This window comes from Phalacrocorax aristotelis, chromosome 28 (assembly GCF_949628215.1).
Source record: "Phalacrocorax aristotelis chromosome 28, bGulAri2.1, whole genome shotgun sequence".
Taxonomy (NCBI): domain Eukaryota; kingdom Metazoa; phylum Chordata; class Aves; order Suliformes; family Phalacrocoracidae; genus Phalacrocorax; species Phalacrocorax aristotelis.
Genome location: NC_134303.1, coordinates 619,818 through 643,346, shown reverse-complemented (window position 1 = coordinate 643,346; position 23,529 = coordinate 619,818). Strand labels below are relative to the sequence as shown.

The following is a 23,529-nucleotide window of genomic DNA, read 5'->3' as shown; positions in this document are numbered from 1 at the left end:
TGCTGCGCGGGGAGGCGGGGCGTAACGGAAGGCCGGGGCGGTCACATAACGGACTGGCACCAATGATAAGGAGGAGTGCCCATGATTGATACCGTGCGTCCCTCCTCCCGCGGCGGGCGTTGGCAACGGCCCCTTCCGCGGCGAGAGAACGCCCAGTAGCCAATGACGTGTGGCAGCTCCCGAAACCCCCGCCCCCGCCGAGCCGTGGTCGGCGGAGAGCGAGAGACGGGCAGCTCTCTCCTCCAATGGGGTGTCGAGGAGTCGGGCTCCTCACGGAGGCGAGTGCTTGGACCCTTGGAACCCCCCGGCTCCCCTTGGACACACGCCCCCCCCGCGCCCCTCAGTTCCCCAGGGCCCCCTTGGACCCCCCCCCCCCCGGGCTCCCCCAGCCCTCACACCCCACTGCTCCCTCTGACACTTGATGCTTTCCCCCACGCCAGGCTCCGCAGGTCCCCCAGGCGGGGTCCCTCACCCCTGGGGCTCCCCCACGCCTAGGGAAGGGGGGGTCCATCCACCCCACCCGCCTGCAGGCGCCGCGGCTCTGAGCAGGGTCCAGCCCACACAGGTACGAACAAACCGCAACAACCACGAGCTCTGCCCCAGCACCCCCTTTATTGCCCCAGCCCCGACACGACCTGTTGCCTCCCCAAGGAACGACACTGGCCGTCACCACGGGGGGGACATGGGCTGGGGGTTCTGCAGGTAGGACATCACCACTGCGGAGATGGAGAGCCTGAAGCGGGGAGAGACACCAGCCCGGGCTTCAGAGACCCCCACCAAGCCAGGACGGTCTCGCCGCCATCCCCTCCGCAGGGGATGTGGCACCCGGGGGCAGATGCGGGGCCGCTGGCACTCACATGAAGCTGCTCATCATCTGCTTGGTGTCCTCAGAGCTGCGGGAGTTGGCGAAGCTGATGAAGGAGCAGTAGACGGCGATCCAGGCGCACCACTTCAGCTGTGCCCAGAGCGGTACGGTGTGGGGACCCCCCAGGGCATGGCCCCTGGGCCCCCCGAGCCCTCTGGGGATGGCCCCTGTCCTCCGAGCTCTCTGGGGACTGTCACCCCTGGACACGGCCCCTGTCCCCCGGCCACCTCAAACCCCCCCGGGGGTGGCCCCTGCCCCCCTGAACCCCCCGGGGATGGCCCTCGTCCACCCTCAGCTGTCCCTGTCCCCTCCTTAGCCCTTGGCCACCCCAGAACTCCCCCAGGGACAGCCCTCAGCCCCCAAAATACCATCCCACCGCCCACCCCGGGCTGATCCCGGTCCCCCCCCGCCCCGACCGGGGCCGGCGTCCCCGGGACCGGGGCCGGTGTCCCCACCTTTAACATAAGCCCGCACATGCTGAAGACCATCCCCAGCAGGTTCATGTAGTCGGGCGTGGGGTCCTCCAGCGCCGGGTTGGTCTCGGTGGACGGTGGCTTGTACCTGGGGGCGGCGCCGTCAGGCGGGCCGGGACCCCGGTCCCCCTCCCGGTCCCCGTGTTCCACCTCCCTGTTCCCCCGCGCCCCCTTCCCGATCCCACCTGGCCACCCGCGCCGGCCGCCGCGGGTCCGCCATGCCGCCCCGCCGCCCGCTTCCGCCGCCGCCGCCGGAAGAAGCCCCGGCCCCGGCCCCGGCCCCGGCCCGCCATGGCCTTCCCGCGGCCGCGGCCCGCCCGCCCCGAGCTGCCGCGGCAGCGGGTGCGGACGGTGCAGTGCGGGCAGGGCGCCGTGAGGGCCGTCCGCTTCAACGGTGGGAGCGGGACGGGGGGGGGACCCGGGGCGGGGGGAGAGACGGGGACCGGGGGGGGGAGAGACGGGGACCGGGGAGGGGGGAAACGGGGACCCGGGGCGGGGGGAGAGACGGGGACCGGGGAGGGGGGAAACGGGGACCCGGGGGGAGAGACGGGGACCCGGGTCCCACCCCACAGGGAGGACCAGGGACCCCAACTCCTTGGTCCCATCCCAGGGAGGAGGAAAGGAGCCCTGGGCTCCTGTCCCTGGGGAGAAATTAGGGACCCCATCTCCTGGGGAGGGGTGTCCACTTGGGGTGCTGGGGGGTCACCTCAGCTGACCCCCCCCCAGTGGATGGGAACTACTGCCTGACCTGCGGCAGCGACAAGTCCCTGAAGCTCTGGAACCCGCACAAGGGCACGGCGCTGCGCACCTACCAGGGGCACGGCTACGAGGTGCTGGATGCCGCCGGGTAAGGGACGGGGGGCTGCGGGAACCCCCGCCACCCTTTGGGGGACCCCCCCAGCCCCGCTGACGGTGTGCCTTGTCCCCCTACAGCTCCTTTGACAACAGCCAGCTCTGCTCCTGCGGGGCCGACAAGACCGTGGCACTGTGGGACGTGGCCACTGGACAAGTGGTCCGCAAGTACCGGGGACATGCAGGGGTGAGGACACGGGGGCACCCAGGGGATCTGAGGGGGGTGGGGATCCCTGCAGGGTACTGACTCCCTGCTTCTCCCGCAGAAGGTGAATTGTGTCCAGTTCAACGAGGAGGCCACCATCATCGTGTCTGGTAAGGGAGAAGTCTTGGAGGGCCCTGCCAGCAACCAGAGCCACCCCCAGCACCCCCTGACACCCCTTTTCCCCTCCACACCCAACCAGGCTCCATTGACTCCACCGTCCGCTGCTGGGACTGCCGCTCCCGCCGGCCCGACCCTGTCCAGGTCCTGGACGAGGCCAAGGACGGGATCTCCAGTGTGAAGGTCTCCGACCACGAGATCCTCTCAGGGTGAGGGGTGGGGACGGTGGGGCCCCCCAGGGTCAGGGCTGGCGGGCCCCCCAGCACTAACACCCCCTCTCCACAGCTCCGTGGACGGCCGGGTCCGACGCTATGACCTGCGTGCCGGCGAGCTCTACTCTGACTACATAGGGAGTGAGTGAGGCAGTGCGGGATGCTGGTGGGGGGGCGTATTGAGTGGGGGGCTCCCCAGGACACCCCCAAACTTCTGTCCCCTTCCAGGCCCCATCACCAGCGTCTGCTTTAGCAAGGATGGGCAGTGCACCCTGGCTGCCAGCCTTGACTCCACCCTGCGTCTGCTGGACAAGGAGACGGGGGAGCTGCTGGGCGAGTATGAGCCCCCTCCCTGCGGCTCTGCACTCCCCTACGGGGCTGTGGGGGGTGCCCCGCCTCACCCCAATCCCCTCGGGACCCCCCTGCAGGTACACAGGCCACCGCAGCACGGCTTACCGGCTGGACTGTGTGCTGAGCGAGCAGGACACCCATGTGGGCTGCGCCTCCGAGGATGGCAACGTCTATTTCTGGGACCTCGTGGAGGTGAGTGAGAGAGACGGGGAAGCTTTGGGGGTCCCAGGGGAGCACCCCCACATCCTCACACCCCTCTACAGGGCTCGCTGGCGCTCAGCCTGGCGGTTGGCCGTGGCGTAGTGCAGTCCCTCTCCTTCCACCCCACCCTGCCCTGCCTGCTCACCGCCACCGAGGGCCACATCCAGCTCTGGCGCGAGGAGACCTTCCAGCCCGAGGGGGACGCCGCCACGTGACGCAGGTTTCGGGGGATACCAGGGGTGCCCATCTGCGCCCCCCAGTAACAAGGAATAAACCCACAGTGTGGAGAAGCCGCCGTGCTTTATTGGGAGTGCACAGAGCCGCCCAGGCAGCTCAAATAAATATAAGTACTGGGGAGAGGGGAACAGGCAGACAGTGATAGGACACACGTGACAGGCAGGTGGTGTTGGGGGGTCCTGGCTCCCCCACTCCCCCAGAATCGCCCTGCTCTCTCCGGCTCTGCGCTCACTGGTGTTAGGGCGCAGGGAGCGGAGCCTGGGGGCATCAAGATGGGAGCCCCTGCAGAGGTACTGGGGGCTCAGCCCCCCCAAGGTGGGGCAGACCCCTCCCAAGGTGGGGTCTCACCCCCTGGGACACCCTGCCACTGGTTCAGTCTCCTGGCTTCTCTGAGGCAAAGGCATCGGCTCTCTGGGCAAACGTCTCCGCCACCAGCAGCGGAAAGACTAGGGAGGCATCAGCATAGACCTAGGCACAGGAGAGGGGGTGTGAGGGTGGGGGAGCTCCCCCAGGCACCCCAAATCCCCCACCCTGGGACCCCCACCCCACCTTGACAGGGGTGGCATCCATTCGGATCTTGCCCCAGGACACAGCCTCGTCTGGCCGCGCCCCAGAGTCAGAACCGTCGAACTCCTGCGCCGTGTTGACGTAGACGGAGAAGTCGGCCCCATTCCTCTGCAGGGCAAGAAGCGGGGTGAGCCCCTGCACCCCCTCCCCACCCCCTTGGGTGCCCCACAGCCCCTCCCCGTCCCTGGGGACATGGCAGGGGGCCCACATCCTCCCTCACCATGAGGTTGGCGTTGGCGATGTGGTGCTTCACCAGCCCCCCGCCCAGGATAATCATTCCCGTCTTCCTGGCAAAGAGGGCCTGGGTGTTAATGAGGCGCAGGTCTGCAGGCGGAAACAGCCGTCAGGGGACCCAGGTGTCCGGGGGGACACGCAGGGGTCTGGGGGGATCCCCCCAGGGACACACTCACCCTCCACGATGTCCAGCACCAACCCTGGGCGCTTGTAGGAGTGGAAAAAGATCATGTCCCCCAGGGAGCCGTCGGTGAGCGCCGGGCTCAGCACCGGGATGTTGTTCTGGAGAGGGGACGCAGTGACGGGCCGTGAGGGGTGGCACCACCCCCGGGACGGAGCGGCGATGCCTGCGGTAACCATCCCCCAGCCCCACCTACCTTCTGCGCCCAGTAACAGACTGATTCGGGGTTGTTGATCTCCTTGCCCAGCCGCGCGATCATCCTGGAGGGAGTCCACCTTGCACCCTGCCGGACGCCACGCTCAGCACCCCCATCCAGGGTCCCCCCTACCCAGGTGTCCGGGCCCCCTGCACCCACCCCAAGCCACGGGGGACCCAGCATCTAGGCCGGCCGCCCCCCTACCTGCGTTTCCTGCTCATCCACCATCTGCTCCAGGATGGGCATCAGCCAGTCCTCAAACTTGCAGTAGTTGTCGTTGGGCACCAGCAGGTTCCCGATCCTGGGCAGGAGGGGACAGGCTCAGCCGGGGAGGGGACCCTAGTGCCCGGGAGGGGACCCTGGTGCCCCCTACCTGTTGATGCCGCTCTGGCGCAGGTCCTGGCCCCGCAGGCTGAAGTCCCCGATGTAGGTGGGCGCCAGGCACTTGATGAGATCCTCCTCCACGCCCCCCGCTGTTGTCACCAGTACGTCCACCTGCCCCCAGCGGAGGTGGGCGTCAGGACCTCGGGGACCCCCTGAGGCAACCCCAGGGATGAGGCAAGGGACTTCAGGGGACCCTACGGCAATCTGAGGGACACCTCAGGGACAGGGCTGAGCCCTCAGGAACTTCCAGGACACCCCAGAGAGCAAATGGGGAATGCTGGGGACACAGAGGTCCTGAGGGACCCCTTGGGGACAGAGCTGGGACCTCAGGGACCCCAGGGACAGCCTGGGGACAGGGTGGGACCCCTTGGGGACCTCAGGGACCAAGCTCAGAAGCCCCTGGATCCTGCAGGGACCCCAGGGACAGCTGGGGGACAAGGCTCGGGCCCTCAGAGACACCCGAGGCAGTGAGTGGTGCATCCTGCTGGAAACCCTACAGGGACCTCAGGGACAGGGTGGTGGGGACCTTGGGGATCACCCAGGGGACAGCCCAAGAACCTGAGTGACCCCTCAGGGACAGAGTTTGGACCCCTGGGACCTCGTGGACCCCAGATGGGCAGGGCTCGGACCTCAGGAACCTCCCAGGGACAAGGCTAGGAACCCACAGACCCCACAGCGACCCCAGGGATAGGGTGGGGACCTTGGGGACAGCCCAGGGGCCACCCCAAGGACCCGGGGGCTCCCCCGGGGTGTTTGGCCGTGGCCCCGGGGCAGGTGGGACCCCCGACCCTTCCGTTGCGCCCCCCCGCACCATGTTGTGCTGCACCAGGTAGCGGATGGTCTCCCGGACGCCGGAGCTGATGAGGTTGGAGGTGAAGCCCAGGAAGATGGTGCAGCCCGAGGGCGGCCGCGGCCCGCCCAGCCCGGCCCGGGCCCGCTCCTCCTCGCTCAGCGGCTCCAGCTTCGCCGCGATCTGCGGGCGCGGGGGGTCAGGACCGGCTCCGGCCGCGCCCCGGGCCCCCCCCTCCCGGTCCCCCTCCCGCCCCGCGGCGTCCCCACCATCCGGTGGATCTCGGCGACGGCCTGGGCGAAGCTGGTGGCCTGGAAACCGGTGGTGAGAAAGGAACGGAGCAGAGCGGCGTGGTCCGGGCCGCCGGCGAAGTCGTACCCACGCACCGGGAGGCTGTCGGTCGGGAGGGGCCCGCTCGGCTTCAGCACGGCCCGCAGGGCCTCGGCGGGGACCTGCCCCGGCGCCGCCATGGGGCTCCGGCCGCCTCACTCCGCCGCGCCGCCGCCGGGCGCCGCCATCTTGGCCCAGCCCCCGGCGCCGCCCTGCGGCTGCGCGCCGCCATCTTGTTCCGCCCCCCGGCTCCGCTCACTACGGCTGCGCGACGCCATCTTGTCTACCCTCCTGCCGAGCGGCTCTCTGCCGTACAGCTGCGCACCGCCATCTTGAAGCAGGGACGGTGGCCGCGGAGGCGCAATACACGCCCGGCAGCGAAACATCTCGGCTCAGTGAAAGGCTCTGGACCTGGGTTACCCCGAAACCTCCCACACCCGCAGCACCCCAAAACCACGGATACCCCCGCGGGGAGACGCAACCTCTGCTCCAGTCAAATCCTTTTAATACCCACGAACAGATGGCAGCTCCCAGCCCCACTGAGGGCCCAGGGCTGGACCGTCTCCTCCATGTTGGGGGGCGCAGAGGGGTATCCGCACCCGGTGGGAGTCCGCTGGGAGTGGGGACAGATCCCCCTCAGCAGCGGGGAGCCCCCCAGCCTCACTTCCTGGGCAGCACAAGTATGGGCTCACAATGGCACATCAGGTCCGGAGCCTCCACACCTCGACCGAGAGGCCTCCAGAGGCGGCTGCCACCACATTGCCCTCCACACTAATCTAGAGGGGATGAAAGGGACATCAGGGGAGCCGGGGCGACCTGCTGTGGGGACACCCCTCCACTCTGGGGAGCCCCCAGTGCAAGAACCAGCACGGCAGTGCCACAGTGGGGGAAGCCAAGGTGCTTGCACACACGTGTGTGAGGGTGTGAGTGCCTCCTTACCCCGTTGAGCACATCATCATGCGTCCAAGAGCAGATGGTGCGGGGAGGGTCCGTAGGGACATGTATCTGCAAGAGAGCGAAAGCCATTCACAGCCCTCCAGTCCCCTACAACCAGGTCAGCAGGGCCCCCCCAGCCTGGTGCCATGTGGCAGGGACAGAGGGACCCTCACCCGCAGTGTCCTGTCAGTGGATGTGGTGTAGAGGGACCCCAGCGAGTACCAGAGCCCTGTGATCTGCAGCCGGTGCCCCACGTCAAAGTACTGCAGGAGGGGAGACACAAAAAAATCCACACTGTGAGGCATCGGGGGGCACCCAGCCCCTCCCTACACCCCCCAAACCCCTTGGAGTCCCTACCCGGGCGGGCTGGAAGCTGCCAGCACTGTTCCCGAAGACATACACCCGGCCCTGGTTGTCCCCAGCCCAGAGCTGCGTCCCCCGGTATGACATGGAGAGCAGGTAGTTTTCCAGCTGAGGAGGAAAGAGAAGGATTGGGCTGCAGGTGATGGGGGACGGAACCCCCAGCCCCGTCCCAGCTCCCCGAGGGCTTTGGGAGGCAGCAGGACCCACCTGCAGCCGCTGGAGGACCCCATCAGCACGGCGGTCAAAGACGACAAGGGTCCGGTCCTCGCTGCCTGACACAATGAGCCGATCATCGGCCACCAGGGACAGGACGGCACTGGCATGGGGCTTGTAGCTGCGCACCAGGGCCTGGCCGGCTGCCGGAGGAAAGGGTATGAGCCGGGGGTCCCCCAGCATCCCCCCCTGCCCTGCTGGGGACCCCCAACTCCAGGCAGGACCAACCTCGCGGATCGTAGACTGTCACCGTCTTGTCATAAGTCCCGGTGACAAGGACATCGGGGCGGTAGGAGAGGCACAGCACAGCCGCCTTCTCCCTGGGGGTGAGGGGAGAGTTGGGCTCAGCTGGACCCCACCGGGACCCCTGAATTCCCCGAGGACCCCCCCACGTGTTACCTGATCTCCCCAAACTGCTGCCCCTCAGCCTCCAGGTCCCACAGCTTCACTGTGCTGTCCCAGGAGCCTGAGCACACCTTGTTGTCTCGGGAAGCCAAACACCAGACCCAGCCCTACCAGGAAGCACCCAAACCCATGACCAGTCGCAAAACTGCTCCAGGACCCCCAGCGCCTCCCCAAGGCGGGGAACCGAGGTGGGAGGGGGAGATAACAGCTGCGCCCCCCACCTTGTGCGTCCCATTGCGCTCGGTGCCCAGTGCCTTTACCAGCACCTTGCCGGGGGCCTGGCCCAGCTGCCGCAGGTCCCACAGGTTGACATTGCGGTCGCGGGCACCTGAAACACAGAGGGTCCCTCCCTGCCAGGGAGGGGGTAGTTGGGGTGAGGCGAAGACACACACACACACACACACACACCCCGAACTGGGGGGACCCCCCCCAATGCCCGGCGCATCCCCACCTGCAGCAAGAGGACAGAATCGACGGAGGCAAAGTGTCCCTCGTCCAAGGAGAAGTGCTCCATGGCGACCCCGCCACCCCCCCAACGCTGCAGGTGCTCCTCCAGGTCCACGCAGGCAGCTGACCAGTCAAACCCCTCCTCTGAGGGGAAATGGGGGTGTCGGGGGGGGGGGGGGGGCTAAATTGATGGGGGTTCCAGGGCACCAGGGGGTCCCCAAGCCACCCTCTTTGTGTCATGCAGTGTCCCATAGCCACCTCAGGGGTGGCAAAGTGGGGGAAATAAGGCGTTGGGGAGCGGTCCAACCCACTGTGGGGAAATGGAGGGGTCAGAGGGTATCCCCAACTTCCCATGTTTACCCTCTGTAGTGCCCTACAGCCCCGAGGATTGGCAGCGCAGGGAAATGGAGCATCAGGGACGCCCTCAACCCACCGTAGGGAAATGTTTTGTGGTCCCCAACCCGCCAAAGGGAACCAGAGCATCAGGGGGTGCCCCAGTCACCCCATCCCCGCCCCCAGACCCACCTTCCAGGACAGGGAAGGGTCCACGGGCGCTGCGCTGCAGACGGAGCCGCCAGGCCACGGCGTCCCGGGCCACCTCCCGCAGCACCCGGCAGACGCGGGGTAGGACCCCCCGCACCTCCCGCGCCCCCAGGTACCCGCAGATCTCCAGCAGCAGCTCCAGCGGCAGCGCCAGCAGCCCCCCCGCGCCCTCCCCGCCCGGGGGCGGCCGCTTCAGCCCCGGAGGGGGACGCGGGGGGGGCGCGGGGGGGGCTGGGTGCCGGGGTCGGAGCGGCGGGGAGCGGCGGGGGGCGGCCGGCGGGGGTCCCCGGGCCCCGCAGTCGGGTGACATACTCCTGCGCCCGCCGGTCGGGGTCGTCGGGCGCGGGGACCCCCTCCATGGCTGAGGTTGGGGATGTCAGTACCTGCTACTGCCTACCCCCCACCAGTAACACCAGGATTCGCCCCAAACCGGGACACCCAACAGCGGGATCCCCCCAGATCCCTGGGACCTCCCCGCCTCAATGACCCCTCCACCCCCGGTATCGGGCCAGACCCAAATCCCCCCAGAGCCCCCGGTTCCGGCAACGCCCGGTACCGGGACCCAGCCCAACGCCCAAGTCCCTCCAGCCCCGGTACCGAAACCGCCCGGCATCACCTCACCGCCCCCCCCCCCCCCCCCCCGCGCCACCAGGTCTGGGTCTCCCCGAGCCCCCGCCCCCCGTACCGGGGCGCGGCCCGACCCGGCCCCGCCGCGTCCCGTCGCCACGGCCACGGTAGGATCCGCTTCCGGCGCGCTGGCACGGCTGCACCGCCCCCACGTGACCCGCGCCTCTTCCAATGAGTGCGACAGGCGCGGCCTGACATCATCCAGCGGCGCCGGAAGGGGCCCACGTGTGGCAGCCGGGCCACCGAGAAGAGCCGCGGCGGCAACACCCCCACCCCCCACCCCCGGCGGAAAGAAACGGCACCGAGACGGCGGAGGGTCAACTGACTCTCTTTACCAAGCAGGAACAAGGGGGCGCAGTGCAACCGGGCCCGCCGCCCCCCGGTGTCCCCGTCCCCGTTCCCCCATCCCACCCCCCCCCCGCCGTAGCCGGTCCCTGCGGGGCGTCGTCGTTCCCCACCTCCCCCACCCCCCCCCCCCCCCCCCCCGCCCTGTAAACGGTAAAAAACGGAACGAAACGGGGAAAAAGAAAACACAAGAAACGTGGCACCGACTCGCTCACGACAAAGCACAACGGTGGCGGCTCGGCCCCCCGCCCGCCCCACGGGGCCCCCCCGCGCCCCTCCAGCCCGGGGCCGCTCTATATGTTCCTATAGGTTTGTCTCCATAAATGTGTGCATGGGTAGGGGGTGGAAGGGCACCATGCGGGGCGGGGGGGAACAGGAACATCCTACAGCGAAAAGGGGGGGGGATCGACAACCCCCCCCAGCCACCCCATATTTGGACCCTTTTGCCCCGATTTTTACTCCCCTCCCCCCCCCCAGGGTTTTGGGGTGCCCCTGCCGTGGGTCCATCCCTCCCTCGTGGCCGCCATGGACCCCCCCCACCCCCAGTCCCCCCTCCCCTTTCTCCCCCCAGGGGTGAAACCGATCTTGGGCCCCCCACCCCGGGGTGGCTGGGGATGGGGTGGGGGGGCATCGTGCCGTGGTCCCCCCACGCGGCTCCTCCCGCCCCCCCTGAACCCCCCCGGGCGCAGGGTCGCCCGCTCACAGCCGCCGTCCCGACGGCCTTCCAGCGCCGACCTGTGGGATAGGGAAGAGGGGTCAGGCAGGGTCTGTGCATCCGGGGGGAGGTCCATCTGTCTGTCTGCCTCCCCCATTTTGGGGGTGCTGTCCCTCTCCCCGCACCTGGTTCCAGTGCCTCTGCCTGGCCTAGACCCCATAAAATGCTGCCAGCCGGTCCTTGAGCAAAGGTGGGAACTGCTCCGAAAACTGCTGCCAGTTCTCCTCACCCACCTGGTCCTTGAAGCCGTGGAGGATCTGGGAAGGGGGTTAACAATGAGGAGGGGGCCCCCCCGTGGCCTGAGGCATCCCCAATTACCCCCGTTTTTCCCCCGCTGACCTTATAGAACATGTCCCGCAGGTCATCCTTAGGGCTCACCCAGGACGCGACAGCGTCACAGAAGAATATGAAGTCCTGGGGAGGTGGAACACAGAGGGGGGTGATGGGGGGACAAAATGCGGGGGGAGGGCGGGCTGGGGAGAGGGGCCTGGCCCCAGAGACACCCCCGTTTTGGATAGAGCCAGGCTGCAGCCAAGCTCCCCCCAAAATCTACCCTTCCAGGGGGTGGTGGCTGCCCCTGAGCCACAGAGGGAGCAGGAACTCCCAACCCCGCAGCTTAAGGGCAGCAACCCCCCCCTCCCTGCAGCTTAAGGGCAGCCTCCAGCCCGGGCAGAACCACTGGGTGCCCCCCCAATACCTGCACGACCCCTCCAGGGTTCACCCCGATCATCACACAAATGCCACGGAAAGCCGAGTCTTTCTCCTCGTTGTCCCGGATGTTACGGAGGGACGTGCACCTTGACGGGGGAAATTGGGGTTCAGTGCTCTTCCCCCCTCTCCTGGGGGGTGAGCGGACCCCCAGAACAGCCCCCTCCAAACTCACCAGGGCCGGATGAATTGCTGCAGCATGGGGGCCACCTCCTGTGGGCAGACGAAGCCCAGGCGCCCGATGGTGATGGCTGAAGGCAGAGAAAGGGAGTTTGGGGGGGGCATGGCAGCGAAGCCCCTCTCCCCAGCAAAGAACCCCCCCCAACCCAAATCCCCACCTGGGGGTCCCACTGAACCCCCCCCAGCCTCACCTGTGTTCTCCAGGAGGGTTTTGGGGGTGTTGGGGCGGTTGATGATCTCCACCAGGTTGTTCAGGACCATCTGGACGTAGGGCTGCATCTCCGCCCCTGCCAGGCGGGGACAGGGGGAGGTGGGTTTGTCAGGGCGAGGGGCTCGGTTGAGCTCCCGGGGGGCTGGGGGGCTCCAGGGGACCCGAGGTGCTCACCCATCTGCATGCAGATCTCCCCGATGGCCCAGGTCGCATTGTTGCAGACGGAGATGAACTCGGGGTTGAGGTTGGTGCCCAGAATGGGCATGAACTCAGCTGGGGGGAAGCAAGGTCAGCAGTAGGGACCGGCCCCCCCAGCACATCGTTTTGGGGTCCACCCACTTCACCCACCCCCACAGCCCCGGCACCCACCGATGCAGGGTTTGACGTGCACAAAGCAGGCCTTGGTGAGGTCGCCCAGGAGGGCGAAGGAGCTCTGTCGCACTTCAGGCATGGTGTCCTGCAGGGAGCGGGCAGGGGGTGAGCGCTGGGGGGTCCCGGTGGCCCCTGGACCAGGCTGGGGGGGGGGTCCTGGGGAACCCCTCACCTGCATGCACTGGAAGAGCAGTGTCATGATGTTGCTGCGAGCCACCAGCTGCTCCACGTGGCAGCCAAGACCCTCGGCCAAACCACTCAGCAGGTCCAGGGCTACAATCATGAAGTCTTTGTCGGGGGCCTCATACTGCTCCGGGTGCTGGTTATACATCTGTGGGGAAGGGGGAGGGCCGCGGTCACCCCACAGGGGGTCACACCCCACGGCACCTGGGGAAGGGGGGCCACTGCTCACCATGGCCTGAGCCAGCGTCTTCTGGACCAGGGTGACGCAGCGCTGGTACACGGGCTCGCAGTAGGGCAAGAAACCGCTCTGCAGGGCAGTGGCCACCGAGGACAGGCACTGCGGGCGGGGGGAGAGTGAAGGGAGGGGGCCGAGGGCACGGAGCCCCCCCTGCCACCACCCTCTGTGCCCCACGGCTCACCTCCAGCAGCGGGAAGAGGTCCTTGTCCTCGTCCTTCAGCTCGTTCCACTTCTGGATGAGCGGAGGCATCAGCTTCTGGATGTATTCCTGCACCCCGGGGAGAGACACTGTCGGGGGGGAGGGGACGGGGACGAACATGGGGGGCACAGCGCTGCTCCCCCTCAGCCCAGGGACCATCAGACCAGAGAGATCCACACTGGGTGTTCGGGATTCGAATGTCTGTTGTCACTTGTCATCACCAGTCCTGGGCTGGGGCACAGGGACTGCACAGGGACAGCACAGGGGTGCCGTGAGGACCCCCAGGAGCGGGACACCCCACATCGTACCGGCTGGTTGAGGTGGTGGCCCACAGAGTCGGCGAGGGTCCCGATAGCGTCATAGAGGATCAGCAGGTTTTTGTGCTGGTACTTGCCGAAGGCAAAGACCAGCGTGTCCAGGATGAAGCTGAGGTACGGCACCAGCTCCGTGCAGGCCTCCTCCTCCAGCGTGGCAAAGGCGCTGGATGGGGGAGAAAGGGTGTCAGCAGCCCCCCATGCCAGGGCTGAGCCCCCTGCGCACCCCCACTCTGGGTCAGACAGTACGAATACGCCATCATCACAGCGACTCAACTCATCAGGTTCCTCATCCTGCCCAGAGAAGGGCTCAGATCCAGCAGATCCTGCCCCAAAACACTATGGGCAGCTCCAAATTGTCCCCCCAGCCCTTACCTGCAGGCCGCCTCCTGCACCCGCTTGTTGCTGTCAAGGATGCGTTTGAGCAGCTCAGTCATGAGGGGCTTGAGGTACATGTCAGGGGGCTGGCTGACCACCCAGTGGGCGTAGCGGCTCAGGGTCCAGCAGGCGATGGAGCGCACCAGCGCCTTCTTGTCCGATAGGCATTGGATGAGGTGAGGGATCAGCTCCGGCAGGTAGGGCACCATGCCCTGCATGCAGCCTGGGGGGCACAGGGAGGCTCAGAGACCCCCAGCTCTGGCACAGCAGCGGCTCGAGGATGGCCCTTTGCAGGCAGCCTGGCACCCACCTTCTGCAATGGCCCCCAGGACAAGGATGCCTGACTCCTTGATGACCCACTCGGGGTGGAAGAGGAGCTCCTTGAGCAGTGGGAGGAGGTGGGGCAGCAGCTCTTCCCGGAAGACGTTGGCCAGGACGTCCAGCGCGGCAGCCGAGCACTTCCCTGCCGGGCGTGTAAGAGGGGACAGGGTTAAACCCTCCAGAACAGGCACCTCAGGGTTTAATTAATGTCCAGAGCCCCCAGGGCTCACTACAGGAGCCCAAACCCAGGGCCGGGACCCCACAATGAGCCCGTACTCAGGTTCCAGTCTGACAGTGTGTCATCATCATCCTCATCCTCCGCATCGTCGGGGTCCTGTGGCCGCTCCTCCTCATGCTGCAGTGTCACCGTGCGGGACTTGTGGAAGCGGGGCTTGATGTCCTGCTCGCTGTCAGGAATGGCCTCATCCTCCTCCACATCCCCCTGAGGGGACAGGAGACGTCATGTCACATCACGGGGACCCCCAACGGCCCGTCCTGGGGCCCCCCAGCCCCCCCTGGATCAGACAGTACGAACACAACAGCCATCACTGGCATCAGCTCTGAATCTGTCATCATGTCCAGGAGATCTTGGGGCAGCTCCTGCCTTGCCCCAGTCCCTCCAGTTTAACCAGTACCAGCCCCACAGAGCTGGGGGGCGGATGGGGAGCCAGGCACCCTCGCTTTCTCAGCCTGACCTCATACCTTGAGTAGGATGATGTCAATCTCCGAGTACTTCATGCCATTCACCAGGATAGGGATGAGCCTATGGGGGGCAAAGTGGGGAATTCAGGGGCTGGGGGTGGGTTGGGGGGACTGGGGGTGGGTTGGGGGGACTGGGGGACAAGACGGGGCCATCCCAAGCACTCACTGCACCAGGTGGGAGGTCAGCACCTCCTTGCAGATGGGCTGCTCGGCCAGCGTCAGCCAGAACTCACAGGCCTCCAGTGCCACGTTCTCGTCGCTGTCCTGCGTCCGCTGCAGCATGTACTGCAGGGGGGCAAGGGGAGTATGTCAGCCCCCCCAACCCACCCACCCAGGGATCCTGTGGAAGCCCTCCTGCCCCCCTTGTCATACCTGGATGATGCTGTGCATGTGGGGGATGAGGCGGTCGATGCGGACCTCCAGCAGCATCACCAGTGCGCGGCACACATTCTTCCGTACCTCGGGGTCCTCATCCACCGCCAGAGCGAAGAGGTGCTGTGTGGGGGGACACACAGGAATCCACTCACCCCCAACTGCTCTCAGAGCCGTTCTAGGGGGGAGCAGTCTGGGGGGTTCCCCCCACCCAGCCTCTCACCTCAATGAAGGTGTCAATGTTCTCCATCAGTGCCTGAGCCCGGTCCATGATGAACTGGTTGACGCAGGCGATGGCATGGGACCTGGGGGAAGAGACAGACCATGGCGGGGGTCCGGCAGGCTCATTAGCTAACAGTGAGGAACTGGGAGTGGGGGTCAACCCAGCCACCTGCACCTCCTAGACCCCACGGCCTTAAATTAGCTCATGAGATGGAAACGTGCGCTGGGCTGGAATAACCTCCTGCCCCAGTCCAGACTTGGCATGACGCAGAGAGTCCCCACGGGATGATGTGGGGACATGGGAACAGGCTGAGCTGCCCAGTCTAAGGGGGCCCAAATCCCCGCATCACCCTAATGGGGCCACGGATGGAGCCAGACCACCCGCTGGGGGGAAGGACAGGGACCAGGGGACCCCAAGACAAATCACAAACAGTGGCAGGGAGCACAGAAATAGCTAATTTCCCACCCCATCTCATTGAATAGCCACGTGACAGCTCTGGGCACGGCCCCCCAACATTCCCACCCCAGCTGGGACCCCCAATGCCTCTGCACCTGACCGTGGGCCTGCAGGTGTGTCCCCCCCAGCACACCCATACCTGATCTTGGGGCTGCAGTGCTTGAAGAACTGGAGGAATTTGGGGATCATGACGTTGAGGGGCCGGTTGAGCGCGTCACTGTCCAGGAGCTCGGAGGAGTCTTCACAGATCTTCTGCAGGGCCCCAAATGCCCCCTGCGCGCCAGAGGGGTGTCAGCGCCAGCCGCAGCCCTCCCAGCCCCCCCGGCCGGCCCCGCGCACCTCGCACGTGTTGTAGTCCTCAGAGTTGAGCAGGTTGCAGAGCTGCGGCAGCAGCTCCGGCCACATCTGCAGCTCCCCCTTGGAGGCGATGGTGGTGATGAGGATGCCTGCAGGGGGGTTATTAGCGCGGGGGGGCCAGAGGTCCCCGCGGGGGCCCCTGCCCCATCTCACCGATGGTGGCCCGGATGAGGGAAGACGCATCCCCGATGTTGTTGAGACACTCCTGCTTGATGAACTCGGCCACGGGCTGGGGGAAGCTCTGGTAGTGCGCCTTGACGTTGTTCTTCAAGATCAGGCCGCTGAGCGACCGCGTGGGCTCATCTGGGGGGGGCACGAGTTGTTAAAGGGGGCCACAACATGCATCCCCTCCACTTCTACCTCCCCAAGCCCAAAAGAGGTGGGCTCAGCTCCTGCATCCACCTCTGCTACCGCCCTGGGACCCAGGAGACCCCAAAGTTCGCTGACCACAAAGCGACCCACCTTCAGACTTGAGCCGCGTCAGCACAAAGATCAGGTAGTTGTTGAAGTCGGGGAATTGATTCAGCTGCTTCAGCTTCTGCCCCGGGTGGTTAAGGACAGTGACGAGGACAGGGATACTGCCCCATAACCAGGACAGCGATGTTGTACCAGATTAACATGACTGAAACCCTCCGTTCCCCAGGTCCAGCCCCATCTCCCGTGGCTGCTGACCCCGTTAACAAAGGAAATCCCCAAATCCCCTTTCCCCAGCTCAAATGGGGACGGGTGGGTGTGTTGCTTCCCGCACCCCACGCCCCCTGCCTCAGGATACATCCTGCACGATGCGCTGCGTGGCCGTGTTGGGGGACTGCGAGTCCTTCAGCAGCTGCAGGACCTGCTGCAGGCCCTGCTCGTCCGGCTGCCAGTCCATGGCGGCTGGGGGGCCCTGGGGGGCGCAGGGGTCAGCGGCTGGAGGGGGAGGGCGCAGATCCTGGATCCCTGCGGTGGGTTGGAAGCGGGACAGGGATCTACCGCAAGGAGTTGCGCGGAGACGCGGAGGGGACGCCCCTGGGATGAGCGCGGTTCCCGGGGCGGGGGCGAGGGACGGTGGGGCCCCCCCCCACCGCGGCTGGGGCGCAGCGGGGCGTGTCCACGCGGCAGCTGGCGGGGGGGGGGGACAGACGGACGGATGGACAGACAGACGGCGGCGGGGACACGCCGCGCACGTGGGGATGGGGATACCTCGTTAAAGGCGGCAATGGGGGAACGCCGTGGGACCGGGGAAAGGAGGAGCAGATCTCTCCCCCCGCTGCATCTCCCGAGGCTATAAACGCACCCAGCCGTGCCCCCCCCCCCCCCGCACCCCCGTTTGCCCCCAGCCCACCTTCACCTCCCCCGCCCACCCCGGTTTAATCCTCTCGCCCCCGTAACGCCCCCACGGCTGCATCCCCCCCGCAGCCCCCCCAAATCGGCGCCCCCCGCCCCGCCCCCCCGCCGCTTCCCCCCCGCCCCCCCGCATCCCCCCCCAACACCCAATTACCCCCCCAGCCCTTAATCCTCCCCTCAGCTCCCCTTTCCCCCGCCCCGGCCTCCCTCACCCCCGCCTCAGCGCCCCCTCAGCCCGCTCCCGGCTGGGCCTCCCCCGCCCGCCAGGCCCCGCGCCGCTCCCCCGCCGCCTCCACCGGGCCGGTACCTGCCGGGGGAGGGAGTCCCGGGGCTCGGGGAGGGGGGAAGGACCGGGGACGGGGGGGCTCGGTGCGGCCTGGCGGAGGCGCAGGCACCGGCGCTGCCCGAAGAGAGCGAGCGCGGCACGCGGGCGCTGACCCCCGCCGGCCACCGTCCGCCCCGCCGCGGGCACCACGTGAGCGCGCGGGAAGGACGGGGCCGCGTCACGTGGGCTGGAGGCGGGGCCACGAGGAGAAAGGGCGGTGTAGCTAAACGCATGCGCAGAGTACACCCCGTCTTCCCCCCACGCCGGACTACACTTCCCAGCGCACCCCGCGGGGCAGGCCGTACCACTGCGGGGAGGACACCCCCCGCGTCCAGCGCCGGGTGGGCGGCGCCGGCCGGGACCTGCCGGGGCCGGGAGCGCTGGGGGTACTGGGAGCGCTGGAGGTGGGGCCGGGTGTTCTGGGGAGACTGGGAGTACTGAGAACGGGGTGTGCTGGGGGGACTGGGAGCACCGGGAGGTGGGACCCCAAGGTATGCTGGGGGGACTGGGAGCATCGGGATGGGGGACTAGGGTGCGCTGGGAGGACTGGGAGCATCGGGATGGGGGACCAGGGTGCACTGGGAGCATCGGGATGGGGGACCAGGGTGCACTGGGAGGACTGGGAGCATCGGGATGGGGGACCAGGGTGCACTGGGAGGACTGGGAGCATCGGGATGCGGGAACCAGGGTGCGCTGGGAGGACTTGGGAGCATCGGGATGGGGGACCAGGGTGCGCTGGGGGGACTGGGAGCATCGGGATGGGGGACCAGGGTGCACTGGGGGGACTGGGAGCATCGGGATGGGGGAACAGGACATGTTGGGGAAATGGAAGGGAATCAGGGTGCGCTGGGGGAAATGTGAACTAGGAACAATGGGTGGAAGAATTGGGGTGATCACAGTGCATGGGTGGAACTGGGAGCACAAACCTGTGTGGGCTCGCTCCAGAAGGGCCCAACCCTGCCTGCACCCCAGCCTCCTGGGGGTTGCAGGCTGCAGGCCCCCCACCCCAGAGGCACAGCCACCTCCCGCCCCAGCTTTACTGGGGGGGAAATGCCAAAAATGGTGGAAGTTTGGCGCTGATTGGAGCAATAAATAAAGGGTTAAAGGGTGGAAGACTCAGAGACAGTCAGTGTCGTGGCCGGGGGAGCTGCACACCCCAGGGGGTGACAGCATGGGGCTCGTTATGTCACCCCATCACACCAGTGACGCCGGGGGTCTCAGCCTCTCACTCCCAAACACCTGGAGACCCCCAAACCCATGAAACCAGGGTAACAGCAGGGGTGGGGGCAGCCCCCTCCCCAAAAACACTGACAAGTTGCTCAGCAGCTCCGAAATCTCCGAGGTCTTTAATGCTGCGACAGCGGCCCCTCTGCTCCTGCCTTTCCCCTCCCCGTTTCTCCACTTTTTACCCCAAAACCACCACCCCCCGGGGGCCAGGCCAGAGGAGGAGCGGCGGTGGGTCCTGGCAGGCGGCGGAAGCGGCAGCAGTTTGCCGGCCAGTGTCAAGTCCTGGTTGCCGGCGGGACGGGAGCAGCGGCCCCGGGCACGCAATCGGTATTTATACATATAAAAGGGGCAGGGCCGGCACCTCCCCCGCCCTTAAATAAGTATATACAGGGGCGAGTCCGGACGCGGGCATTATTTCACCAGGGGCCGGGTTTTGTCATCATCGCTGCACTGGTGCGCCTTGTACTTTTTCACCTCCGCCATGTACTTGGCCCAAGCGTCGCCTTTACTCGTCAACACCTGTAAGAAAATGAGGGGAAAAGAGATCAGTGAGCACGCCGTCCTCCCTGGCAGCACTGTGTCCCCACCCCGGGAGGGGTCAGGGGTCCAGGAACACCCACCTCCTCATCCGTTTTTTGCTTCTTGGCCACCACTCCCGTCTTCAGGGCCAGCTTGTTCCCCCCTCGCCGCCTGCCCACCTGGGGGAAGGGACAGAACTGCCACCGTTACGCATGCCGCGGGGACAGCGCCGTCCCCTGCACAACGGAACAGGAGGGACGTCTGTCAGACCCCCAGCCAGTGGCCGTCCATCCATCTGTCTGTGGCAGTCAGCACCGTGGGGACCCCGCTCCTGCCTGGGGTGAGGGGGCCGGTGGCCACTGGTGTCCCCGAGGTGGGGGTGACATCCCCCAGGGGACAGTGATGCCAGAACAGCTGCTGCTGCCCCCGTTCCACAGGAACGGAGAATTTTGGTGCTGTTTGATACAGTTTAACCAGAGGCAAAAAAAAAAAAACAAAAAAAAAAAACCAAGCAGTATGGCAAGGAGCAGGCAGGAAACCCCGAACAGCCCGGAGGTACCCCCTGGAACGTCCACATAGCAGCAGCGCAGCCCCCCTGCAACATGCCCCCCACTTGACGATCACAGGTGCCCAAACAGCTCCAGGACCCCCGTGCCAACAGCCCCGCCGAGAGCCCCAGGTGCGGAAACCGCGTCCCGGGACGCAACGCCGGCAAAACCGGGGCCTGCACTCGCGTCTGGGGAACCGTCTCGCACGGGAAAGATCTCCCGCCGCGGGCAGCCGCTGCCAGGAGGAACGCCCGCCGCCACCACCCCCCGGCGCCAGCCCGAGAGCACCGTTACCCCCGCGAACCCTCCGCCGAGCGGGTAGGCTAGGCAGCGGCGGGGTCGGCGGGAGCGGGAGGAGGCCGCGGGCCCCGCGTCCTTACGAAGCTGAGGGCGCCGCCGCTCCTCTTCGAGCCGTCAGACCGGTGCGGGCCGGGCCCGGCGCCGCCGGGAGACTCCGCGGCCGCCGCAGCAGCCGCCGCCTCGCGCTCCCGCTGCTGCTCCGCCTCCATCTTCCGCTTGAAGAGCTCCAGGAAGCTCCCGTCGTTGGCGAAGACGTTCACGCCGCCGCCGGGCCCGGGCGGCGGCGACGGGGCCTCCCCCTCCTCGCCGTGCGCCTCCATCTTGTCCGCCGCGAACGCCGCGCCGCGGGGGACGCCGGGAAGCGCGCGGCGCAGGCAGATGACGTCTGCGCGACGGCCCGTCAGGGCGGTGTTGCCGGGCAACGTCTGGGGCGCTCACTGCCCTGTCCCGCCCCCCGCTGGATCGCCAGACGCAAAGACCAATCGACGACGGGGGGCGGGACAAGGCGGCTGGGCGATGGCGAATGAGGGCGCGGGCGGGCCGCCGGCGCGGCGGCGCGGGGGAAGATGGCGGCGGCGGCGGCGGCGGCGGCGGCGGGCGGGTGGGGGCCGGAGGCGGAGGAGTTCGAGGACGCGCCCGACGTGGAGCCGCTGGAGCCGACGCTGGCGAACATCATCGAGCAGCGGAGCCTCAAGTGGATCTTCGTGGGCGGGAAAGGCGGTGTGGGCAAAACCACCTGCAGGTGCGGCGGGGTCGGGCCGGCCCGGGGGGATCGGGCCCCCGGGGGAGATCGGGTCCCCGGTAGGGATCGGGCCCCCGGTAGGGATCGGGCCTCTGGGGGAGACACTGGGCCAGACCGCCCTGAGGTGGGGGGACTGGACCGTACCACCAGCGGGGGAACCGGACCAGACCACCTAGTGGGGGGGGACACCCAACCGGACCACCCCGGGGGGGAATTGGGCTAGAGACCCTCAGCGTGAAGGGTGGGGGCTGGATCCCCTCGGGGAGAAGGCAGCACCAGCCCTGCCGTGGGGCCGCCCCCACACGAGGGACCGTGGCGGGCAGCTCGCCCTGCAAGGAGGCCACCGGGACTCCCGCCGGCAGCAGCTCCCCCGCCGTCACTGCTGTCCCCCCAGCTGCAGCCTGGCCGTGCAGCTCTCGAAGGTGCGGGAGAGTGTCCTCATCATCTCCACCGACCCCGCGCACAACATCTCCGATGCTTTTGACCAGAAGTTCTCCAAGGTCCCTACCAAAGTCAAGGGCTATGACAACCTCTTTGCCATGGTGAGTCTGGGATGGACTGGGGCGCGCAGCCCCCGCCATGGCCCCTCTCACCCTCCAAACCCCGGCAGGAGATCGACCCCAGCCTGGGGGTGGCGGAACTGCCCGATGAGTTCTTTGAGGAGGACAACATGCTGAGCATGGGCAAGAAGATGATGCAGGAGGCCATGAGCGCCTTCCCCGGCATTGATGAGGCCATGAGCTATGCTGAGGTGATGAGGTGAGCGGGGCCATAGGGGCCGGGGGGTCTGTTGGGGGCTGAGCCATAGGGTTGTGGCTCTGCTGACCCCCCGTCACTGCCCTTGCAGGCTGGTAAAGGGCATGAATTTCTCGGTGGTGGTCTTCGACACGGCGCCCACCGGCCACACACTGCGGCTGCTCAATTTTCCCACCATCGTGGAGCGGGGCCTGGGCCGCCTCATGCAGATCAAGAACCAGATCAGCCCTTTCATCTCCCAGGTGAGGACAAGGGCTGCAGGGATGGGACCCTCGCAGGGGGGACAGTGCGTATGGCCTTGGGGGTGTGGATCTCACCGCCGCCTCCCCCAGATGTGCAACATGTTGGGGCTGGGCGACATGAATGCCGACCAGCTGGCCTCCAAGCTGGAGGAGACGCTGCCCGTCATCCGCTCCGTCAGCGAGCAGTTCAAGGACCCGGTAAGGCCACCAGCAGGGCGGGGATTCCTCTGAGGGCATGGGGATGCAGGGAGAGGGACAGAGATGCCAAGGAGGGGAGTGGAACACTGGGAGGGGGACAGGGACGTGGCCAAGCCGGTCTGTGTGCATTCCTGTGGGGAATCCTCTGCCGCGGGGCTGGGAAGGGACACCTCTGCGGCCTCTGTGCGGGACAGCTGGGTCCACAGAAGGGATGAGCGCAGTGTCACACTCAGCGTGGTGTCACCTTCACGCTGAGTGTGGAGTTGCCACATCACGCTGAGTGCAGTGTGGGGGCTGGGGGCGGCAGGAGCAGACGACGTTCATCTGCGTGTGCATCGCCGAGTTTCTCTCGCTCTATGAGACTGAGCGGCTGATCCAGGAGCTGGCAAAATGTCGCATCGACACCCACAACATCGTGGTGAACCAGCTCGTCTTCCCCGACCCCCAGCGGCCCTGCAAGATGTGCGAGGCCCGGCACAAGATCCAGGCCAAGTACCTTGACCAGGTACTGCCCGGATGCAAGGGTTGTTGGCACGGTGCTGGCATCTGGGGGGGGCTGAATTTGGGGAGCCTGGGAGGGTGTCAGGGGGAACATTAGCATTGGGGGAGCCCAGACACTTGGGACTCTGCTTGGCTCTGGGAGCGCAGGGTGTCTTGGTGGGTTGAATTTGGGGATTCCGGCTGCCTGGGACACTTCCTGAGGCCGTGAGGGGGTGCCATGGGGGTCGGGGGGCCCAGATGCCTGGGTCCCTGCCCCCCACCCTGTTCTCCCTGCAGATGGAGGACCTGTATGAGGATTTCCACATCGTGAAGCTGCCGCTGCTGCCCCATGAGGTGCGGGGGGCCGACAAAGTGAACACCTTCTCCTCCCTCCTGCTGGACCCCTACCAGCCCCCCAGCCCCAAATAGCCACCCCACATGCCCCCCCGGGGCGGGGGCAGACAATATTTATTCCCCCCGCTCTGGGAGGGTCAGGACGGTTCTGCCCACCCACCCCCCAACGCAGCCCCCACCTCCAGGCTGTTGCCAACCAGCACCATGGCCCCCCCCCAGGGCTGCTCTTTTCTTCCTTACTCCCCGTCCCCCCCCCAGGCTGGGGGAACAGAGACGGGGGCCCCCCCCGGGGGACCTTGTGTAAATAATAAATTTGGAAAGTGGAGAGGCGGCTCTTGGGTGTTTTGGGGGGCCCAGATGCCTGGGTTCGCTGCGCGGCACGTGGCGGGTGGGGGGGAAAGGGGGCCTGGACACCTGGGTCCCCTGGGGGGCCGTAGGGCTCGGCCTGGCACCAGGGGGGTGACGTCAGCGCCGGCTGGCACGGGGCCCAGCAGGATGCGGGGACCCTC

At 67.2% G+C, this 23,529-nt stretch overlaps 7 protein-coding genes and 1 non-coding gene across 13 annotated transcripts; 2 read left to right on the top strand and 6 right to left on the bottom strand.

Annotated features, from left to right (window-relative positions):
- Positions 1 to 593: 593 nt before the first annotated feature.
- WDR83OS (WD repeat domain 83 opposite strand) lies at positions 594 to 1,648 on the bottom strand. Its single transcript, XM_075076140.1, has 4 exons — positions 1,524 to 1,648; positions 1,321 to 1,426; positions 858 to 955; positions 594 to 733 (listed from the first exon to the last, which is right to left on the bottom strand). Exons 1-4 carry the CDS (start codon positions 1,556 to 1,558, stop codon positions 667 to 669), a joined length of 306 nt encoding a protein of 101 aa, XP_074932241.1. The 5' UTR covers positions 1,559 to 1,648; the 3' UTR covers positions 594 to 666.
- Positions 1,557 to 3,566, top strand: WDR83 (WD repeat domain 83). Of its 2 annotated transcripts, XM_075076137.1 has the most exons (9): positions 1,573 to 1,732; positions 2,065 to 2,185; positions 2,272 to 2,377; positions 2,457 to 2,505; positions 2,595 to 2,721; positions 2,798 to 2,865; positions 2,953 to 3,061; positions 3,153 to 3,267; positions 3,339 to 3,566. In XM_075076137.1, exons 1-9 carry the CDS (start codon positions 1,630 to 1,632, stop codon positions 3,489 to 3,491), a joined length of 951 nt encoding a protein of 316 aa, XP_074932238.1. In that variant the 5' UTR covers positions 1,573 to 1,629; the 3' UTR covers positions 3,492 to 3,566. The 2 variants fall into 2 exon arrangements, with proteins under 2 accessions (XP_074932239.1, XP_074932238.1); XM_075076138.1 differs by lacking the exon at positions 2,065 to 2,185 and having other exon boundaries at positions 1,557 to 1,732.
- DHPS (deoxyhypusine synthase) lies at positions 3,558 to 6,450 on the bottom strand. Of its 2 annotated transcripts, none has more exons than XM_075076134.1 (9): positions 6,135 to 6,450; positions 5,887 to 6,048; positions 5,065 to 5,186; positions 4,896 to 4,992; positions 4,692 to 4,778; positions 4,491 to 4,521; positions 4,301 to 4,404; positions 4,063 to 4,188; positions 3,558 to 3,981 (listed from the first exon to the last, which is right to left on the bottom strand). In XM_075076134.1, the coding sequence occupies exons 1-9, from the start codon at positions 6,333 to 6,335 to the stop codon at positions 3,886 to 3,888; spliced, it is 1,026 nt and encodes a 341-aa protein (XP_074932235.1). In that variant the 5' UTR covers positions 6,336 to 6,450; the 3' UTR covers positions 3,558 to 3,885. The 2 variants fall into 2 exon arrangements, with proteins under 2 accessions (XP_074932235.1, XP_074932234.1); XM_075076133.1 differs by having other exon boundaries at positions 4,491 to 4,596; positions 6,135 to 6,443.
- Positions 6,451 to 6,683: 233 nt separating this feature from the next.
- FBXW9 (F-box and WD repeat domain containing 9) lies at positions 6,684 to 9,900 on the bottom strand. Of its 2 annotated transcripts, none has more exons than XM_075076131.1 (11): positions 9,788 to 9,900; positions 9,085 to 9,463; positions 8,564 to 8,703; positions 8,334 to 8,462; positions 8,107 to 8,219; positions 7,936 to 8,027; positions 7,702 to 7,850; positions 7,489 to 7,602; positions 7,305 to 7,394; positions 7,135 to 7,200; positions 6,684 to 6,971 (listed from the first exon to the last, which is right to left on the bottom strand). In XM_075076131.1, exons 2-11 carry the CDS (start codon positions 9,410 to 9,412, stop codon positions 6,897 to 6,899), a joined length of 1,296 nt encoding a protein of 431 aa, XP_074932232.1. In that variant the 5' UTR covers positions 9,413 to 9,463; positions 9,788 to 9,900; the 3' UTR covers positions 6,684 to 6,896. The 2 variants fall into 2 exon arrangements, with proteins under 2 accessions (XP_074932232.1, XP_074932233.1); XM_075076132.1 differs by lacking the exon at positions 9,788 to 9,900 and having other exon boundaries at positions 9,085 to 9,292; positions 9,342 to 9,463.
- Positions 9,901 to 10,250: 350 nt separating this feature from the next.
- TNPO2 (transportin 2) lies at positions 10,251 to 17,818 on the bottom strand. 3 transcript variants are annotated; one of them, XM_075076123.1, is made up of 25 exons: positions 17,637 to 17,818; positions 16,776 to 16,942; positions 16,466 to 16,541; positions 16,157 to 16,306; positions 15,986 to 16,092; positions 15,786 to 15,919; positions 15,191 to 15,272; positions 14,968 to 15,090; positions 14,762 to 14,880; positions 14,596 to 14,656; positions 14,170 to 14,335; positions 13,883 to 14,035; positions 13,570 to 13,795; positions 13,189 to 13,360; positions 12,863 to 12,949; positions 12,673 to 12,780; positions 12,433 to 12,591; positions 12,258 to 12,345; positions 12,063 to 12,161; positions 11,869 to 11,964; positions 11,673 to 11,748; positions 11,487 to 11,586; positions 11,129 to 11,203; positions 10,915 to 11,046; positions 10,251 to 10,809 (listed from the first exon to the last, which is right to left on the bottom strand). In XM_075076123.1, exons 2-24 carry the CDS (start codon positions 16,872 to 16,874, stop codon positions 10,939 to 10,941), a joined length of 2,664 nt encoding a protein of 887 aa, XP_074932224.1. In that variant the 5' UTR covers positions 16,875 to 16,942; positions 17,637 to 17,818; the 3' UTR covers positions 10,251 to 10,809; positions 10,915 to 10,938. The 3 variants fall into 3 exon arrangements, with proteins under 3 accessions (XP_074932224.1, XP_074932225.1, XP_074932226.1); XM_075076124.1 differs by having other exon boundaries at positions 16,776 to 16,912; XM_075076125.1 differs by having other exon boundaries at positions 16,776 to 16,889.
- On the bottom strand, positions 14,409 to 14,475 carry LOC142048908 (small nucleolar RNA SNORD41). Its single transcript, XR_012657558.1, has one exon. It is a non-coding gene; the product is annotated as a small nucleolar RNA SNORD41 (small nucleolar RNA).
- A 1,163-nt stretch (positions 17,819 to 18,981) lies between the features above and the next one.
- On the bottom strand, positions 18,982 to 20,615 carry TRIR (telomerase RNA component interacting RNase). The gene is made up of 3 exons (XM_075076139.1): positions 20,329 to 20,615; positions 19,502 to 19,579; positions 18,982 to 19,400 (listed from the first exon to the last, which is right to left on the bottom strand). The coding sequence occupies exons 1-3, from the start codon at positions 20,566 to 20,568 to the stop codon at positions 19,293 to 19,295; spliced, it is 426 nt and encodes a 141-aa protein (XP_074932240.1). The 5' UTR covers positions 20,569 to 20,615; the 3' UTR covers positions 18,982 to 19,292.
- A 183-nt stretch (positions 20,616 to 20,798) lies between these two features.
- On the top strand, positions 20,799 to 23,345 carry GET3 (guided entry of tail-anchored proteins factor 3, ATPase). Its single transcript, XM_075076135.1, has 7 exons — positions 20,799 to 20,990; positions 21,385 to 21,532; positions 21,601 to 21,749; positions 21,838 to 21,988; positions 22,079 to 22,186; positions 22,494 to 22,691; positions 22,964 to 23,345. The coding sequence occupies exons 1-7, from the start codon at positions 20,815 to 20,817 to the stop codon at positions 23,093 to 23,095; spliced, it is 1,062 nt and encodes a 353-aa protein (XP_074932236.1). The 5' UTR covers positions 20,799 to 20,814; the 3' UTR covers positions 23,096 to 23,345.
- The last annotated feature ends 184 nt before the right edge of the window (positions 23,346 to 23,529 follow it).

Excerpts from the sequence above, each read along its gene's own strand:
- WDR83OS (XM_075076140.1), bottom strand. The coding sequence starts at position 1,558 with ATGGCGGACCCGCGGCGGCCGGCGCGGGTGGCCAG. Across the intron at positions 956-1,320 it reads TGTGCGGGCTTATGTTAAAG|CTGAAGTGGTGCGCCTGGAT; the intron begins GTGGGGACACCG and ends CTCTGGGCACAG. Across the intron at positions 734-857 it reads CAGATGATGAGCAGCTTCAT|GCTCTCCATCTCCGCAGTGG; the intron begins GTGAGTGCCAGC and ends TCCCCGCTTCAG.
- WDR83 (XM_075076137.1), top strand. The coding sequence starts at position 1,630 with ATGGCCTTCCCGCGGCCGCGGCCCGCCCGCCCCGAGCTGCCGCGGCAG. Across the intron at positions 1,733-2,064 it reads GAGGGCCGTCCGCTTCAACG|TGGATGGGAACTACTGCCTG; the intron begins GTGGGAGCGGGA and ends ACCCCCCCCCAG. Across the intron at positions 3,268-3,338 it reads ATTTCTGGGACCTCGTGGAG|GGCTCGCTGGCGCTCAGCCT; the intron begins GTGAGTGAGAGA and ends ACCCCTCTACAG.
- DHPS (XM_075076133.1), bottom strand. The coding sequence starts at position 6,335 with ATGGCGGCGCCGGGGCAGGTCCCCGCCGAGGCCCTGCGGGCCGTGCTG. Across the intron at positions 6,049-6,134 it reads TCGCCGAGATCCACCGGATG|ATCGCGGCGAAGCTGGAGCC; the intron begins GTGGGGACGCCG and ends CCGCGCCCGCAG. Across the intron at positions 4,779-4,895 it reads TGGATGAGCAGGAAACGCAG|GGTGCAAGGTGGACTCCCTC; the intron begins GTAGGGGGGCGG and ends GGCGTCCGGCAG.
- FBXW9 (XM_075076131.1), bottom strand. The coding sequence starts at position 9,412 with ATGTCACCCGACTGCGGGGCCCGGGGACCCCCGCCGGCCGCCCCCCGC. Across the intron at positions 8,028-8,106 it reads CAGCAGTTTGGGGAGATCAG|GGAGAAGGCGGCTGTGCTGT; the intron begins GTAACACGTGGG and ends CCTCACCCCCAG. Across the intron at positions 6,972-7,134 it reads ATGATGATGTGCTCAACGGG|ATTAGTGTGGAGGGCAATGT; the intron begins GTAAGGAGGCAC and ends CATCCCCTCTAG.
- TNPO2 (XM_075076123.1), bottom strand. The coding sequence starts at position 16,874 with ATGGACTGGCAGCCGGACGAGCAGGGCCTGCAGCAGGTCCTGCAGCTG. Across the intron at positions 13,796-13,882 it reads CCTGGGGGCCATTGCAGAAG|GCTGCATGCAGGGCATGGTG; the intron begins GTGGGTGCCAGG and ends TGTGCCCCCCAG. Across the intron at positions 13,361-13,569 it reads GTGCAGGAGGCGGCCTGCAG|CGCCTTTGCCACGCTGGAGG; the intron begins GTAAGGGCTGGG and ends TCCCCCATCCAG.
- TRIR (XM_075076139.1), bottom strand. The coding sequence starts at position 20,568 with ATGGAGGCGCACGGCGAGGAGGGGGAGGCCCCGTCGCCGCCGCCCGGG. Across the intron at positions 19,580-20,328 it reads GCGGCGGCGCCCTCAGCTTC|GTGGGCAGGCGGCGAGGGGG; the intron begins GTAAGGACGCGG and ends CCCTTCCCCCAG. Across the intron at positions 19,401-19,501 it reads AGCAAAAAACGGATGAGGAG|GTGTTGACGAGTAAAGGCGA; the intron begins GTGGGTGTTCCT and ends ATTTTCTTACAG.
- GET3 (XM_075076135.1), top strand. The coding sequence starts at position 20,815 with ATGGCGGCGGCGGCGGCGGCGGCGGCGGCGGGCGGGTGGGGGCCGGAG. Across the intron at positions 21,750-21,837 it reads AGCTATGCTGAGGTGATGAG|GCTGGTAAAGGGCATGAATT; the intron begins GTGAGCGGGGCC and ends CTGCCCTTGCAG. Across the intron at positions 21,989-22,078 it reads TCAGCCCTTTCATCTCCCAG|ATGTGCAACATGTTGGGGCT; the intron begins GTGAGGACAAGG and ends CGCCTCCCCCAG.